At 35.5% G+C, this 14,015-nt stretch overlaps 1 protein-coding gene and 1 long non-coding RNA gene across 4 annotated transcripts in view; one reads left to right on the top strand and one right to left on the bottom strand.

Annotated features, from left to right (window-relative positions):
- LOC148126883 (uncharacterized) overlaps positions 1-14,015 on the top strand; it is a 45,270-nt gene that overhangs the window by 6,173 nt on the left and 25,082 nt on the right. The window lies entirely within an intron of this gene.
- The window catches only part of CAMKV (CaM kinase like vesicle associated), a 59,295-nt gene continuing 51,665 nt past the window's right edge, over positions 6,386-14,015 (bottom strand). For both annotated transcript variants that reach the window (XM_087924109.1, XM_087924108.1), the window contains one exon: positions 6,386-12,715. In XM_087924109.1, coding sequence (XP_087780235.1) covers positions 12,359-12,715 — 357 coding nt within the window. In that variant the 3' untranslated portion in view covers positions 6,386-12,358. The remainder of the gene's footprint in view (positions 12,716-14,015) is intronic.

The raw sequence follows: 14,015 nt of genomic DNA, 5'->3' as shown, positions 1-14,015 counted from the left end.
CTAGCGTTCAAGAAGTAAATATTGAAACAAGTACTTGGGCGGATCATAACCCATTGACAATTAAATGGAAGGGACAAAAAAAAGATCGAGATGGACGTTAAATAATACTATTTTAAAGGAGAAAGAATTCACACAATGGATGGAGAAAGAACTGGCCTTTTTCTTTAAAGAAAATAGAAAAGAAGACACTTCAATACAGAATGTTTGGGATACAATGAAGGCTTATGCCAGAGGCTTGATAATAGACTATACAAGAAAAAGAATATTAGGAAAAGGCAAGCTTTCAAAGCCTTGGAGGATGAATATAAAAGACTCGAAAAAGAACTGCAGAAAATGCCACAGAAAAAAGACGTTAAATTGAAACTGGATATAACTAAACATAAAATGGACTTAATAGACAAAGAAGAACTGGCACAGAAAATTAGGAATGCTAAACAGAATTATTTTGAAGATGCAAATAAGCCAGGTAGATGGCTAGCATATAAGCTGAGAAAGGAGAAAGAGTCGGGAAAATATTGCAGTTAATAGATGACCAAGGTAAAACTTGTCATGGCAGCAAGAGAAAAAAAGAAATTATTTATGACTTTTACAAACATTTGTATAAGAAAGAAGATATTGATGAGGAGAAAGTTAAACAATACTTGCAGAATGCAAATCTACCTAAGATACCTAAAGAGACTGAAGAAATGTTAGGAAGCAATATAACAATGATGGAGTTAAGCCAAGCACTTAAGAAACAAAATAATGGAAAGGCATCAGGTCCAGATGGGTTTCCTGTAGAATTTTATAAAACCTTTCAAGAATCATTGTGTATTCCACTGTTAGAAGTTATGAATGAAGTTATGCTAAAAAGATAATACCTAAAACATGGTCAGAGGCTTATATTACACTTATTCCAAAAGAGGAGGCGGACCTACTTCAAATCAAGAATTATAGACCGATTTCCTTATTAAATGCAGATTATAAAATTTTTGCTTCAATATTAGCAGAAAGACTTAAAAAGTATTTGAATAACTTTATCCACCCAGATCAAAATGGATTTCTGCCAAAGCGACAAATTAGAGACAATATGAGAGTAATTCTGGACACCTTGGAATATTATGAGGCGCATCCTGAAAAGCAAATGGCTTTGATATATTTAGATGCTCAAAAGGCATTTGATAACGTAAATTGGAGATTTATGTTACTTTTAATGGAACAGATGGGCTTTGCTAGAAGATTTATTCAAGCAATAGAAGCAATTTACAATGAACAAACAGCTAAGGTAATGATGGAGGGAGAATTTACAGATTCTATTAATATAAGAAAAGGCACAAGACAAGGTTGTCCTCTTTCTCCTTGTTATTTGTATTGACTTTGGAAGTGTTGAATAGAAATATCAGAGAAGATAAAACTATAAAAGGAATGAAAATTAAAAGGAAGAATTTAAACTACAAGCTTTTGCAGATGACCTAGTCTTTATCCTGGAAGACCCTATAGAAACAGCCTTGAAGCTGTTGGAAAAGATAGAGGCATATGGGGAGGTGGCCGGTCTGAAAATAAACAAAGATAAAACAAAGATTTTGTCAAAGAATATGTTGCTGAGACAAAGAGAAGAACTGGCAGAATTGTTAAAAATTCAAGTTACAAATAAGGTTAAGTATTTGGGGATATATTTGACGCCAAGATGTAGTACATTAAAGGAGAACAATTATATTAAACTTAAGCAACAGATAGCCCAAGACTTGAAAAAATGGGAAAACCTACAATTGTCATTAATAGGAAGGATTTCAACAATTAAGATGAACATTCTACCCAGAATTTTATTTTTGTTTCAAACAATACCAATTAGGCTTGGAAAAGAATATTTTGAGGATTTAAATAAAATTGTTTTGAAGTATATATGGCAAGGCAAGAAAGCAAGGATAAAGTTAAAGCTTTTACAGGATGCTAGATCTAGAGGAGGGTTTGGCCTGCCTAATTGGGAGTTGTACTACCAAGCTGCAAATTTGATGTGGGTTAAAGAATGGATAACATTAAGGAAAACTAGATTGTTGACATTAGAAGGTCATGATTTGTTGTTGGGTTGGCATGCTTTTTTATGGTATAAGGGAACCAAAACACAGGGGTATTTTAGAAGACATTATATACGGGAGTCTCTGTGGTTAAATTGGGAGAAGACAAAAAAACAATGTTATTTGAAAATTCCAGTTTGGTTATCGACGATAGAAGCGTTTTCTTACCCTATAATTTATAAAAAGGAACAAACAGTTAGCTATGGGGAACTACTAGATGAAAAGGGTGAACTTAAATCGATGCAAAAATTAGAGGAACAAGGTATACAGATGAATTGGTTTTCATATTTGCAAATACATTCAAAGTATTATGAGGATTCCAAAGCAGAGGGATTTTATGATTTTATGATTTAGATAAGATTTTGATGGGTACTGATGAAAAGGTGATTAAAAAATTATATGGTTATTTATTGGAAATTAAGTTGGAGGAAGAACAAGTTAAAAGAAACTATGATTGCTTGGGGAGGAATTTTGGATATGGGATTGACTTAGAAAATGGCAGAAATTATGGTTGCAAAATTATAAAATGACAATGTCTACAGCCTTTAAAGAAAATTTGTATAAGGTGTTTTACAGGTGGCATTTTCCCCGACAAGGATAGCAAGAATGTTCAAGAACAAATCCGAAAAATGCTGGAAATGTCATCAGAAACCTGGTTCATACTACCATATGTGGTGGACTTGTGAGGACGCTAGAAAATATTGGACTAAAATCCACATGTGGTTGGAAAAATGACAAGAAGCACATAGACTTGAAACCGGAGCTTTTTACTGGAATCTTACCAGATGCTTATAGTAAAGAGCTGAAATATTTGATTGTAAATGTATTGACTGCAGGCTAGGATTGTATTTGCAAAAATTGGAAAAATGAGAAAATTCCATTGCAGGAAGAAGTTATAAAGAAAATATTGGAATGTGCTGAGATGAGTAGATTGACTTTTGAAATCAGAGAGCAAGAAGATAAACAATTTTATATAGTTTGGGATCTTTTTATCAATGGTTGAATGATGAAATACAAAAATAGAAATGTTAGACAATAAGGAATAATATTGATTTTATTTTCTTTTCTCTTTTTGGTACTGGATATTATATTTATATAATAGTTTTCTGTTTCTTTTTTCCCCCTCTTATTTAGGATAGAATTGGCACGATTATATGATTTGTTTTAGAATAAATTACTTAAAATATAGTTATCTCACAAAGGCATGATCGAATAAAAGTCTAGTCAAACTTCTTTTTTTAATAGTGATATTATGATTTATAAGTTTGTATTGACAATAAGAGTTATTATATAAGGTAATTGTAATTGTGACTATGAGATGAGTGCACAAAACTGATGAACCAACCGACTCACTGTTTGTATATAAATATGGGGGAGCTGATGTTTTTATGTTTTGTCTGTTTGTTTGTATGTTAAAAAACAATAAAAACTGTATAAAAAAAAAACAAGAACTTTACAATCCAGTTTGTATCTTATCAGAAGGAACCCTTACTATGTTTAATGAGAATTACTCTCAACAGTGTTTGTATAGGATTACAATCCAACATGGTTTTGCAGAATATTTACTATCTGCACAACTGATTGCCAAGAGAAATCTGGCATCCATCTTGCATAATAATTGAGCTAGACTTTTAAAATTAGTAGAGTATTGTGAAAAGAAAAATGTAGTGTTAAGTGCTTGGGCCAAATTTTGGTGCTGTAAAATTTTAAGAATTTAACTGTGAGAATTTTGAAAAGGTGAATATACTTTTGCATTTGAATCTTCTTGCATTATCTCTTTCATCTAAAATCTACTTAATTCTCCCTAAAAAAATCTACACAATTGTTTTTCCATTACCAGTTCTACACAGTGAGAAATGTGTAGTTAGTAAAAAATATCTATGCATTGAAGTGACTCTGATCATAATTACAGAGAACACTGAAAAATCAAAAGGCTTCTGATAGTCAGTATTCTATTTTATAATGATTAGAAAAATACATATGGGTAGTTCTTCAATATACCATAAAAGTAAGAGGTCTCCTAGAATCTTTCTCCAAACAAGTGGTGTTCAGTGCCAACTTACATTCTAAATCTGTGGAGGCTAGTGTCATCTATGATTGTCCAATTGTCTCAATTGCCTTGTAAATCAATGGCCACCATTGTATTTTGTAGTAACTGAATCCATTAATTAATGCATTATATAAAGATACATTTTAAGTCCACTGCCAATCTAGTATTATGGGACGGAGGAAAAGTCTCCTTTTAGTTTCATATCTATCATTGTAAGCGTTGAAATATTTTCTAATTCTTATGCCAGGGAAAATCATTTTATAAGCAAGAGATATGATAGAAACCTTCAAACCTGGTAAGTCAACAAGTGTGTGACTTGACTCAAAAAGGCTGGAAGAAGAGGCCAGGATTTAAACCTGGGAACTAGTACATACAGAAGGCAGGATTCTGAGTTGCTATTAGTTGCACTCAATCATAGGTATGGCTTCCTTCTCAACAGTAATAAATATTCAGATCTAACCTTGCATCTGCTTGGGAATATGGAGTAGGGACAGAATTTAATTACCATTCTTAGTACAAATTTTTGGTACCCATTTGATCAATTGTTTTATTGATGACGTGCTATCAGGTTTGGGTGGACCCTTAGTGACCACATAGATAGATTTTCTTTATGGTGATCTGTCATTAGCCTGGTCTTCAAAGGTGCGTCCATTGTCATGGTAATTAAATCCATCCATCTTGGTATTGGTCATCCCCTTCTACTCTTTCCTTCCATTGGTATCCACTGGTTCTCTTTGATTTAAAAAAGTTAACATAATTACACTGTTCACTGTAGAATAGGAGCTTCAAGTTATTTATCAGAATTCGATTTCTTGCCGCCAGACAGTATATTGTAACATTTATAAATGTAACACAGGATAATAGTTTATGGACAAGAATCCACTGACAAGGCTCCAAATCATGAACCCAAGCAAATCAGAACTCTGAGACTAGGCTCCTTCTCAAAAGTCTTCTTTATTGAGTACGTCATATCGGCACAGCTTCAAAGGAAAACCAATTCTATTTCCCACAGTTTCAGTATAATTAAACTAGGAAATAACTCCATCCCCAATTGTCACAGGTCACGTTGGCCAATCGGGTTAATTGGCAGGCTTCCCCCACCTTATCTGTTGCCAGTAGAGATGACCTTGGTTCTCATGAGAATGCCCTCTGTTGTGTCCAGTAAAGCATTCCAACCTCCTTACCCCTTTGTGTGGCAACTGAAGAACAGAAAAATGGCTGCTGCCAGGTTCGGTTCGAAGTTGACATCCACTTTATAAGTGTCACAAAATGTTTTTTATCTGCTCTTTAGAATTCCCATTCTTTGCTATTTCCTTATGGAAACCAAGAAAACAAAGAAGCTATGCCAATTTTATGTGGGCTTTTTTGTTCTCCCACCCTCCTTCAGGATGGCTTTTATGTATATTAGCAATGCTGCACATAATAATAGTTGAATTAAAAACAACATGCTGAAGAAACAGACAACTTGACAGGGTTGAATTAAAGAAATGGCAGTAAAATGTGTGGGCAGGTAAATAGCAAGTGAACTACAGAAAGTCACATGTTGATGTTGCTGCTTCCTCTTTTCTTTCTGTAGGAAAGGATGCTGGGAGAGTAGCTCTGCAGATACTGAATGAGACCATTGGCTGCAGAGCTCTCCTGACTTCCCTTTCCATGGGGGTGGGGGTGGGGGTGATTTTACAGCTGACATCCCTTACAGGGATACTGGCAGCAGAGATATTTCAAACTGGGTTCTTCTATGGTACAGCTGCTCATTTCATTTCCATGGTGTAGGTGCTGCAATACTAGAAGCATGTTCATGAGATTTTCATGTGAAATGTCCAGAACAGATGTCTAGACTATCTCCTGTGATTTTAGTGTTGTTCTCTCCTATCATATCAGGGTATTGATATCGATACCCTTTCAATTTGGACATGCCAAAAGGTGACATGTATCCAGTAGCTGACTCAGAGATGAGTTGGCAAGAAGTTGAAGATTCTGTCATGAGGAAATGACCTTTACAGTTAGCGAGGCAAGTTCATGCCATAGCATACAGAGCATGTGGATCTACCCTTATTTTTTGTTGTTGTTGATCTTTCCTTTTCAGTGCAGTTTCTGTATCTCTGAAAATCAGTTCTGGGAGTTGGGAAACAGTAGTCTGGAACCGTAAATTAGGGGGAAATTCAGAAGAAATTACATTATGGCAAGAGCATTTTGAGCAAAATTCTGTTTGGAGATGTTCCTACTAGTGGAAACACATGGGATAATAATTATGCAAACAGAAACAGACAGCGCAAAGGCAGAAGTTCTCTCAAGTTTATTCTTTTTAGGGACTTTATTTTTTCAGTGGTACAGTGCAGCAATTACACAGGAATTTCTGGGTGGCTGTAGTTGAAATAAAACAGTTTCATAGACTGAACTCAAACATACAAACATGCAGCTACTTGTGAGAGAAGGAAAAAGGAAAAATACTGAAGGCAGGAACTGAGGCTGGCGAGTGGCTGAGGCGGCCTTACCTTGGGCAGCTTAACTCCATAGACTGCTCAATAAACCCAAACTCCCTTCCGTGTGCCTAGTGTGGAATGAGGTTGCATCTACTTCATGTATGGAATGCCACGTTTTCCTGACACAGGAAAACTTTTAACAGATCTGTAATAAGCAAACTTTGTAGAAACAGCTTCCATTACCTTTCAGATGAAAGGTAAGCATACAACTGTATGTTATTCTTAAACATAGATTTATATTAAGAAATGACAGCTGGACTCGCACTTATCTTTGCATATAGCTAGTGAGCCTCCTAATTGATTAATGCTAAGCAGCAATTGTATACCTAACAAGTTCTAGTCCCATCTTGGGCTCAAAGCCAGCTGGATGATCCTGGGCCAGTCCCTCTCTCTCAGAAGAAGACAAGGGGCAAACTCCTTCCTAAAAAAGGCTGCCAAGAAAACAGTAGAGGGCTGTCATCAGAAATCAGAGTTGACTTGAAAAAACATGTTTTTCTTCCATTGTTGCTGTGCCATCACTGATCAAAAGAGCTGATCATGCATGGGCAGCAGTGGCCCAACCCTACACCCACTGCTAACCTGGTATCTTCAACAGCACTCCCTTATTACCTGCAATCAGGCTTTGTACACCACTGCTAAGCAATATATAAGGGTTGTACAATTTAGAGAATTGGTACCATAGTTACTCATACTTCTGAAAGTATTATGTCACAAGTCTTATATTTTTTGTTTTGAAATGATCCCATAGTATTCATCCATTCCAATCTGAATTGCCCAGGACCTAATCTAAACTACAAAACAGCCTAATGCTAAAGTCAGCCGAGTGTAAGATAATAATTCCCACTTAAAATGAAGTTCAATCCAATCTAATATCTCATTAATTGCAGAGCAGTCCACTAGGTATTATTCAAAAGAAAGCTCAATTAAATAATACTAAGTGGAGATGATAGAACTAAAAATCCTTTACAGTCTTCCCTGAAATTAATGAGAATTATTGATCAATCAGTTAATATCTAAATGAGGATTGGGTATATGAATTTCTGTATGTACAGCAAACTAGATATTGCTCAATCCATACTCTTAATTTACAGCAATCTTGTTTATACTATAATGCATTTTTAAAATAATGAATAGAAAGCAGGTTTATATTTTTCTAAATAAAGATAAATATTTACTCAATACAAAATTATATACATAAAAACCACTCAAGATATGGGAAGGAAGCTGTGTGAAAAAATAGTGAAACTGCTTTAGCCTTGAATAAGGATTTTATAGTTCAGTAGCTGAAATACATTTCTGAGTACTATATACCATTTTCATTTTCAAAATGGTCACACACCAGACAAAATATGACCATGTCTACCATAGGTTCCATTGTCAATATTGGCAGTAGTTGTTACAACAGGGCCAATGTTGAGACTCATCATAAGTTAAACACCTCTGTTTCACATTCAAAGGTAGAACTAGTGTACAATAGAATACCACAGCTGATCTAAGAATCTGTCTTACATCGAACAGTCTTACAACAAACAATGAAGACCATAACCTGTTTTTTCCTTAGATATTTTTCTAAGAGGTGATAACAACAAAGTTGTAAGGCTGTCTTTTAATGCTGCATCTGTAATACACATACACACACACACACGCAGAATGGGAGACATGGATATGTATGCCAAAAAATGAAGATGTATATATCTATAACAAATCATAAAACTGTTTTATTTATCAAGTGTGTGTAATGTGAAGCCATAACAGAAGTGTCTATACACAAATCATACATATATGAAACAATTTCTAGGCATTTCTTTTTCCAAAGCTATTATTTAGTCAGAAAAGCCATTTTGGCTGCTCACTTCAGCAGTCACATGGCACTCACTGTTTCTTTTGGATAAAAGAAACACCTATGGGGGCTCAGAAACTAACTTGAAGCAGGAACGAATGTTTATAGTCCTTGACTATTGGTGGCTTATGCCATTATGAAAGCTTAGAAGACAAACTGGTGAGACTTCTTTGGACTGTTCCTTCTACTGTATATCAGTCCATAGGCCGCAGATTCTTGGTTGTTACATAACTATGTCAGCCATTGGCTGCAGCATTACAAAGAATATTATTCTGGAGTTAAGCTTTTCATATACAATAAGTGCGTATATTTCTGGGAAACGTTAACTTTTGGCATTACAAACTCACCAAAGCTTGTATCTCTGTACCCCAGATAATTATCAGAGGTACATTCTCAGTTGGAAATCAAGATAGTTCTAAATTGAGATACAATGTTAGGAATTTGTTTTTGTTCGCAAATGAACATACCAAATTCCAAGTAGTCATTGCTAATGCTTTAATATGCTTTCAGGAATTGTGTGCTATGTATGATAACAACTGTGAGATGGTTGATGTTATAGAATTGCATTTTTTTACATAAGGATTGAGTTTGCACATGGCACTAAGCTGTGTTTTTGTGAATAAATCCCAGTTGGTTAATTCTGATATGTCAAGCCATGAATCATATTTTACAAAGCACAGTAATGGAGGTCTACACAACACGCTAACCTAAAAAACTATATGTTGGCATAACTTGATGCTTAAACTGAGTAAATAATTGCTATGTAACTGAATCAGATTTTGTCTAAATTTTACAGTAGGAGAAACCTTGAGACTTCATTGAACTCTACAACAGGAACTATAGCCTAGTCTGCTCTACATGGGGTCTATGACAACTCATCATGGCCAACTCACCATAGCCAACTTGCTATGGGGCAATTTGGCATGGCCAACCAACTCGCCATGGGACAAAAGTTACACTAATATAGAAGAAATAGTAGAATAGAATAATTAAAGAAAGAATGCCAAAGGAGAGACAAAATGAAATGTAAATAATGAAAATTAAAATATTTTTAACTATTTTAAATAATTATTTTGAATTGTTGAATTGTCCAATAGTGAATTGTCCTGTGGCAAACTAGTGGCAAATAGTGAATTGTCCTGCGGACATAGCAAATCGTGTTGTGTCCCATTCTGTCTGTAGATGGAGAACACTGGCCTTTCTCACAGTCAAAACTTGGCTGTCTAGCCTTGTGGGGATAGATATAGAAGTTCAAACAACCATGGGGCTGGCTGGTCCCATGAGAACTTTCCACTCCACCCCCCCTCCGTGTCAACAGCTGCTAATCACTATCTTGGAATTCTTTACCTTCTGATAATTTGGTTTTATAATTTAAAAACTTTTAATCCTAACTTATTCTGATTTTAATGTTTAATTTTATTGATTATATTGTACACAACCCTGGTTAAGAATTATGAAAGATAACCAAAAAAACCCATGTGGGGTCCATCTCAGAGGTACATGTGCATAAAAACCTTAAGCCAATTTTCTGGGACTCACCTCAACAAAACATCTGGAATTAGCAGAAGCAATGGCGGTATAGGATGCTGGTTCTATGCTCAGGGCTGAATCAGGCGTTCCATGTATTGCCAAACAGGCCCAGAAGCTACCCATGTATCAAAAATTAGGAAAAGACTTTTAAGGGGGAAATCATATCATACACTTGGAATTTCTTATAATGTTAAAAGTTGTCTTACAAATGTTAGATCCTCCTGCCAGGAAGGAACAACAAACCCATGACATGAGATTCTGTGATACTGGGATGCCATACGTGTGACATGCTAAATACCATCAAAACTCTAGTTTCTTCTTTCTCTATAAATTGGGTTTAGGATGGTCTGAAAAATAGCAGAGATGACATGTTTTGAAGATGGCAGTTTTGCTTGCTAGAATATCAGAGTATCCCTGTTGAGAAGAACAGCATGCTTTTCCCATTAAAATCAGAAAATTTATCAGACTTTTCAAATGCATACGTTTTGTATACTTGTTGTGTTTGTCAATATGACTTAATGATACACATAGGGCAAAGCTGTTAGACTCCTGGACAGATGCCGTGTCCATACTCATTTGTTTACAGCTGAAAAAATATTGGTTTATGGACAGGAATTCTGTATAAATTATTAATATTTTATATGTTCACAATATTTTTGAATATTGTGTTAAATGGGAAATAATAGTTTAAAAAAATGCAACTGCAATGTTTATTCTGCCTCGGGAATATTAATTTTTGGAATATGATGTTTTTCTTTCAGAATGAAGAAAAAAAGGAAAAAGAGCATATTCATTTGCTATTACCTATTGGCAAATTACTTCTTTGTCTGGTACAGTTTAGGAGTTTTTCTCTGTGAATAGCACGTTTGAGTGTAGCCTTTTGTACCAACACTGCATATATCTCCTGATCCCCCCACTTTTTAATATGTTCTGCCCCACAAAGTTGTCTGCTCCCATATATATCATCTATTTGGTTTTTGAAAGCTGTATTTCCACCAAATAAAACATTTAAGTTGTGTCACTGAAGGTATTCGAGTCCATCTGGTCACCCCTACTCTACCCCTTACAGCAGAGGTTTCCAAACTGGGAAACTTTAAGACTTGTGGACTTCAATTCCCAGACTTCTCGAGCCAGAATTGGGAGTTGAAGTCCACAAGTCTTAAAGTTGCCAAGTTTGGGGACCCCTGGATTACAGGGTTGTAAAAAGGGAGTTTACTGAAAGAATTTAAGTAGGTGCAAAAAAAAAATGTGATTACAGAAATTATTCATTCATACAATAAATGTAGAGAGCAATATTAGCAATGTATTCTCAGTTGCATTTGGTCTCTCTACCTAACGCTGACAACCTGTTTGCAAGTGATTATGATTCTTTCATAATATATTCAGGTGGAATCCTTATGAAATTTATTAGTACAATTTGGTCAAGTTGTGACCCATCTGTCTTTGCTGCGATGTGGTGTTAATTCATGTTACATGTATCTTAAAGTTGCTCTTATTTCAACAACTATTGCTAATAATCTGGACTTCTGTATTCCAGATTTATATAATCTATAATCATGCAACATAACTCCTTATCCTTATTCCTTGGGTAATAAATTTAAAGTCATATCATAGCTGCCTTTCATCTTCAGTACCTCAGCCTACTCCTAAGTGATATTTAAAAAATTCATTTATTTAGAGGAAAGACTCAAATAATCAATCTATGAAAGATCTCTCTCCTCCCCTTCTCTCTCAGAGAGAGAGAGATAAAACAAAAATAAATAGCAGCTAAACATACAAATTCTACATACATTTTCTACTGAGTAACTATGGTGTTGTATGGACTTATGTAATACCCAATTAAAGTTAGCAGTTTTGCAAGGACTTTTGATTTACTATGTCCCTATGATACAACAGATGGGTCATCTGAAGAATGTGATTTCTACATTTCATCTGCTTGCCTCAGCTGCTTCCCTTGATGCTCAAAGAGCCAAGAAATTGAATAGTGAGTGAGTGACTGGATGTCTGAGAAGATGGCAGTCTTGAAAGTGGTCTCGGGAATGCATAACATAAATAAAGGTACCTTTAGGACAGCCATACTTACAAAACGAATAAAATCCACAAAGAAAAAGAAAGCAAGAGAAGAAAAGGACAAGGGGTGGAGAGAAACAAGAGAATTTCATGCAGTGGTTTGGGCCTCCACAGCATCTCTTTATTGGAGCCCATCAGGATCACTCTGGATTGTGTCATATAGAAAATAGAAACTCTGCTGGAGTAACACAGAGTGAGACAAACTGACAGCCACACACAGAGGGAATGATTGGGAAGCCAGGACACTTGGAGGGACCATGCCGGTGATTATTTACAAGAGAGATACAACACAGAGAGGTACAATCCTGCCCTTGCTTGGCTCCTCTCTGACTCAGCCAGTCTCCTCATTCCAGGACTCGGGGGTGGCACTGGGGGCAGTGGTTCCTTCCCCGTTGCATGTCGCTGGACCTGCTGATGTCATTGTTGATGTTTCTGCTTTAGTTGCTGGAGCTGTGGATGTTTTTCCCTCTGGGTTTCCTTCTGCAGGGGCTGATACCATTGTGGCCACCCGGGCAGCTTCAGTTGTTGGAGCTGTGTTATCTGCTTCAGGTTTAGCCTGCAGGGTGTTGTTGGGCTGTGTTGTAGCAGCACCATCTGTTGTGGCAGCAGTGGGAAGGGTTGGCTTAGCTGCATCTGTGTGATCTGGCGCTCGGAGTCTCTTCATCATTGTGGTCACTCGAACAGCTTTCTGTGGGTTGCCAGGAGAAAGATAGTTTTGAGATCTAATGTCTCTTTAATGTTTCATAATCCCAATTCAGTATACACAATCCCACAGACCTCTCGACTTAAAAAAAAAAAGTAACCTTGATGTATTCACATTGGAAATTCCACATTTTATTTTTAAATGTGCTGTCAGAGTCCTTAACTGCAGATAAACACTTGAGAAAAGAATGGGTTTATAATAGATCCTCAAGGGTAAAAGCATCAGAAAGCAAATAATAAGGTGCGACTAATGTATTGTGAGTTGTACTTTATCTGATGATGATTAATCCAAGTAGCAGTCTTTAGAAATTGCAATTTATGGCTGTCATTCAATTGAAGTTTTTAGATACTGTTTTTTTAATCATGCCATTTTTAAACCGATAAAGGAAAAATACAGGAACATTTATATTAATAGAGGGATTAAAGACATTGATTTATTGAGGCTAATAAAAATCAGACAAGGCATAGTGAGAAATAAATATATATGGAACATGCAATTACTATAAAATACTTAAATGCATATTTATAATATAAGTAGTATCTTATCAGTACTAGGTTAATAGAAATGCTTGATCTACCAATATATTCTTCATACCATTCAGTTGAAACAATTTCTTTTAGAAAGTTTTGTACAATATCTATGACGTCAGCAATTTCTAGGGAATAGTATCTTCAAAAATTATTGCAGTGGTTAATGAATTGATATAAAGCATTAATGACTTGTTTTAAAAAGTAAAGGAGAGTAGACTTCAGAATTACATGATTCCTGAAAACCTTGGATGTATCCACCAACAGCTTGTAATTTTTATTTTTAATGTTATTGTGATAACAGAGGAAAACAATTAAAATGTGGATAATAATCACGGGAGAAGGCAAAACTAAATGATTCCTGTATTTTACCAAGGAAACACATGGGTGGACATGATAAAGGGCTTGTTGATGTAATGTGGATTGATGGGCCCCTCAGATGGGATGGTGTTCAACATATTATTGAGGAAGAGCTAAGGATCTTCCAGAATACAACTGGTATTTTATGACTCTTTTTAAAGTCTTCAGATTGTATGAATGGCTGAGGTTGCCATTCAAAAGAAAGAAAGAAAGAAAGAAAGAAAGAGAGAGAGAGAGAGAGAGAGAGAGAAAGACAGAAAGAAAGAAAGAAAGAAAGAAAGAAAGAAAGAAAGAAAGAAAGAAAGAAAGAAAGAAAGAAAGAAAGAAAGAAAGAAAGAAAGAAAGAAAATCTGAAGCTGGAAAGAATTACATGTGAAAACATGAAACATAAGCATAAA

The sequence above is a fragment of the Pseudonaja textilis genome, chromosome 2 (genome assembly GCF_049901715.1).
Source record: "Pseudonaja textilis isolate UNSWEBS1 chromosome 2, rPseTex1.2, whole genome shotgun sequence".
Lineage (NCBI taxonomy): Eukaryota > Metazoa > Chordata > Lepidosauria > Squamata > Elapidae > Pseudonaja > Pseudonaja textilis.
Note: the sequence above shows the minus strand (reverse complement) of the source record. Positions and strands in the feature narration are given on the sequence as shown.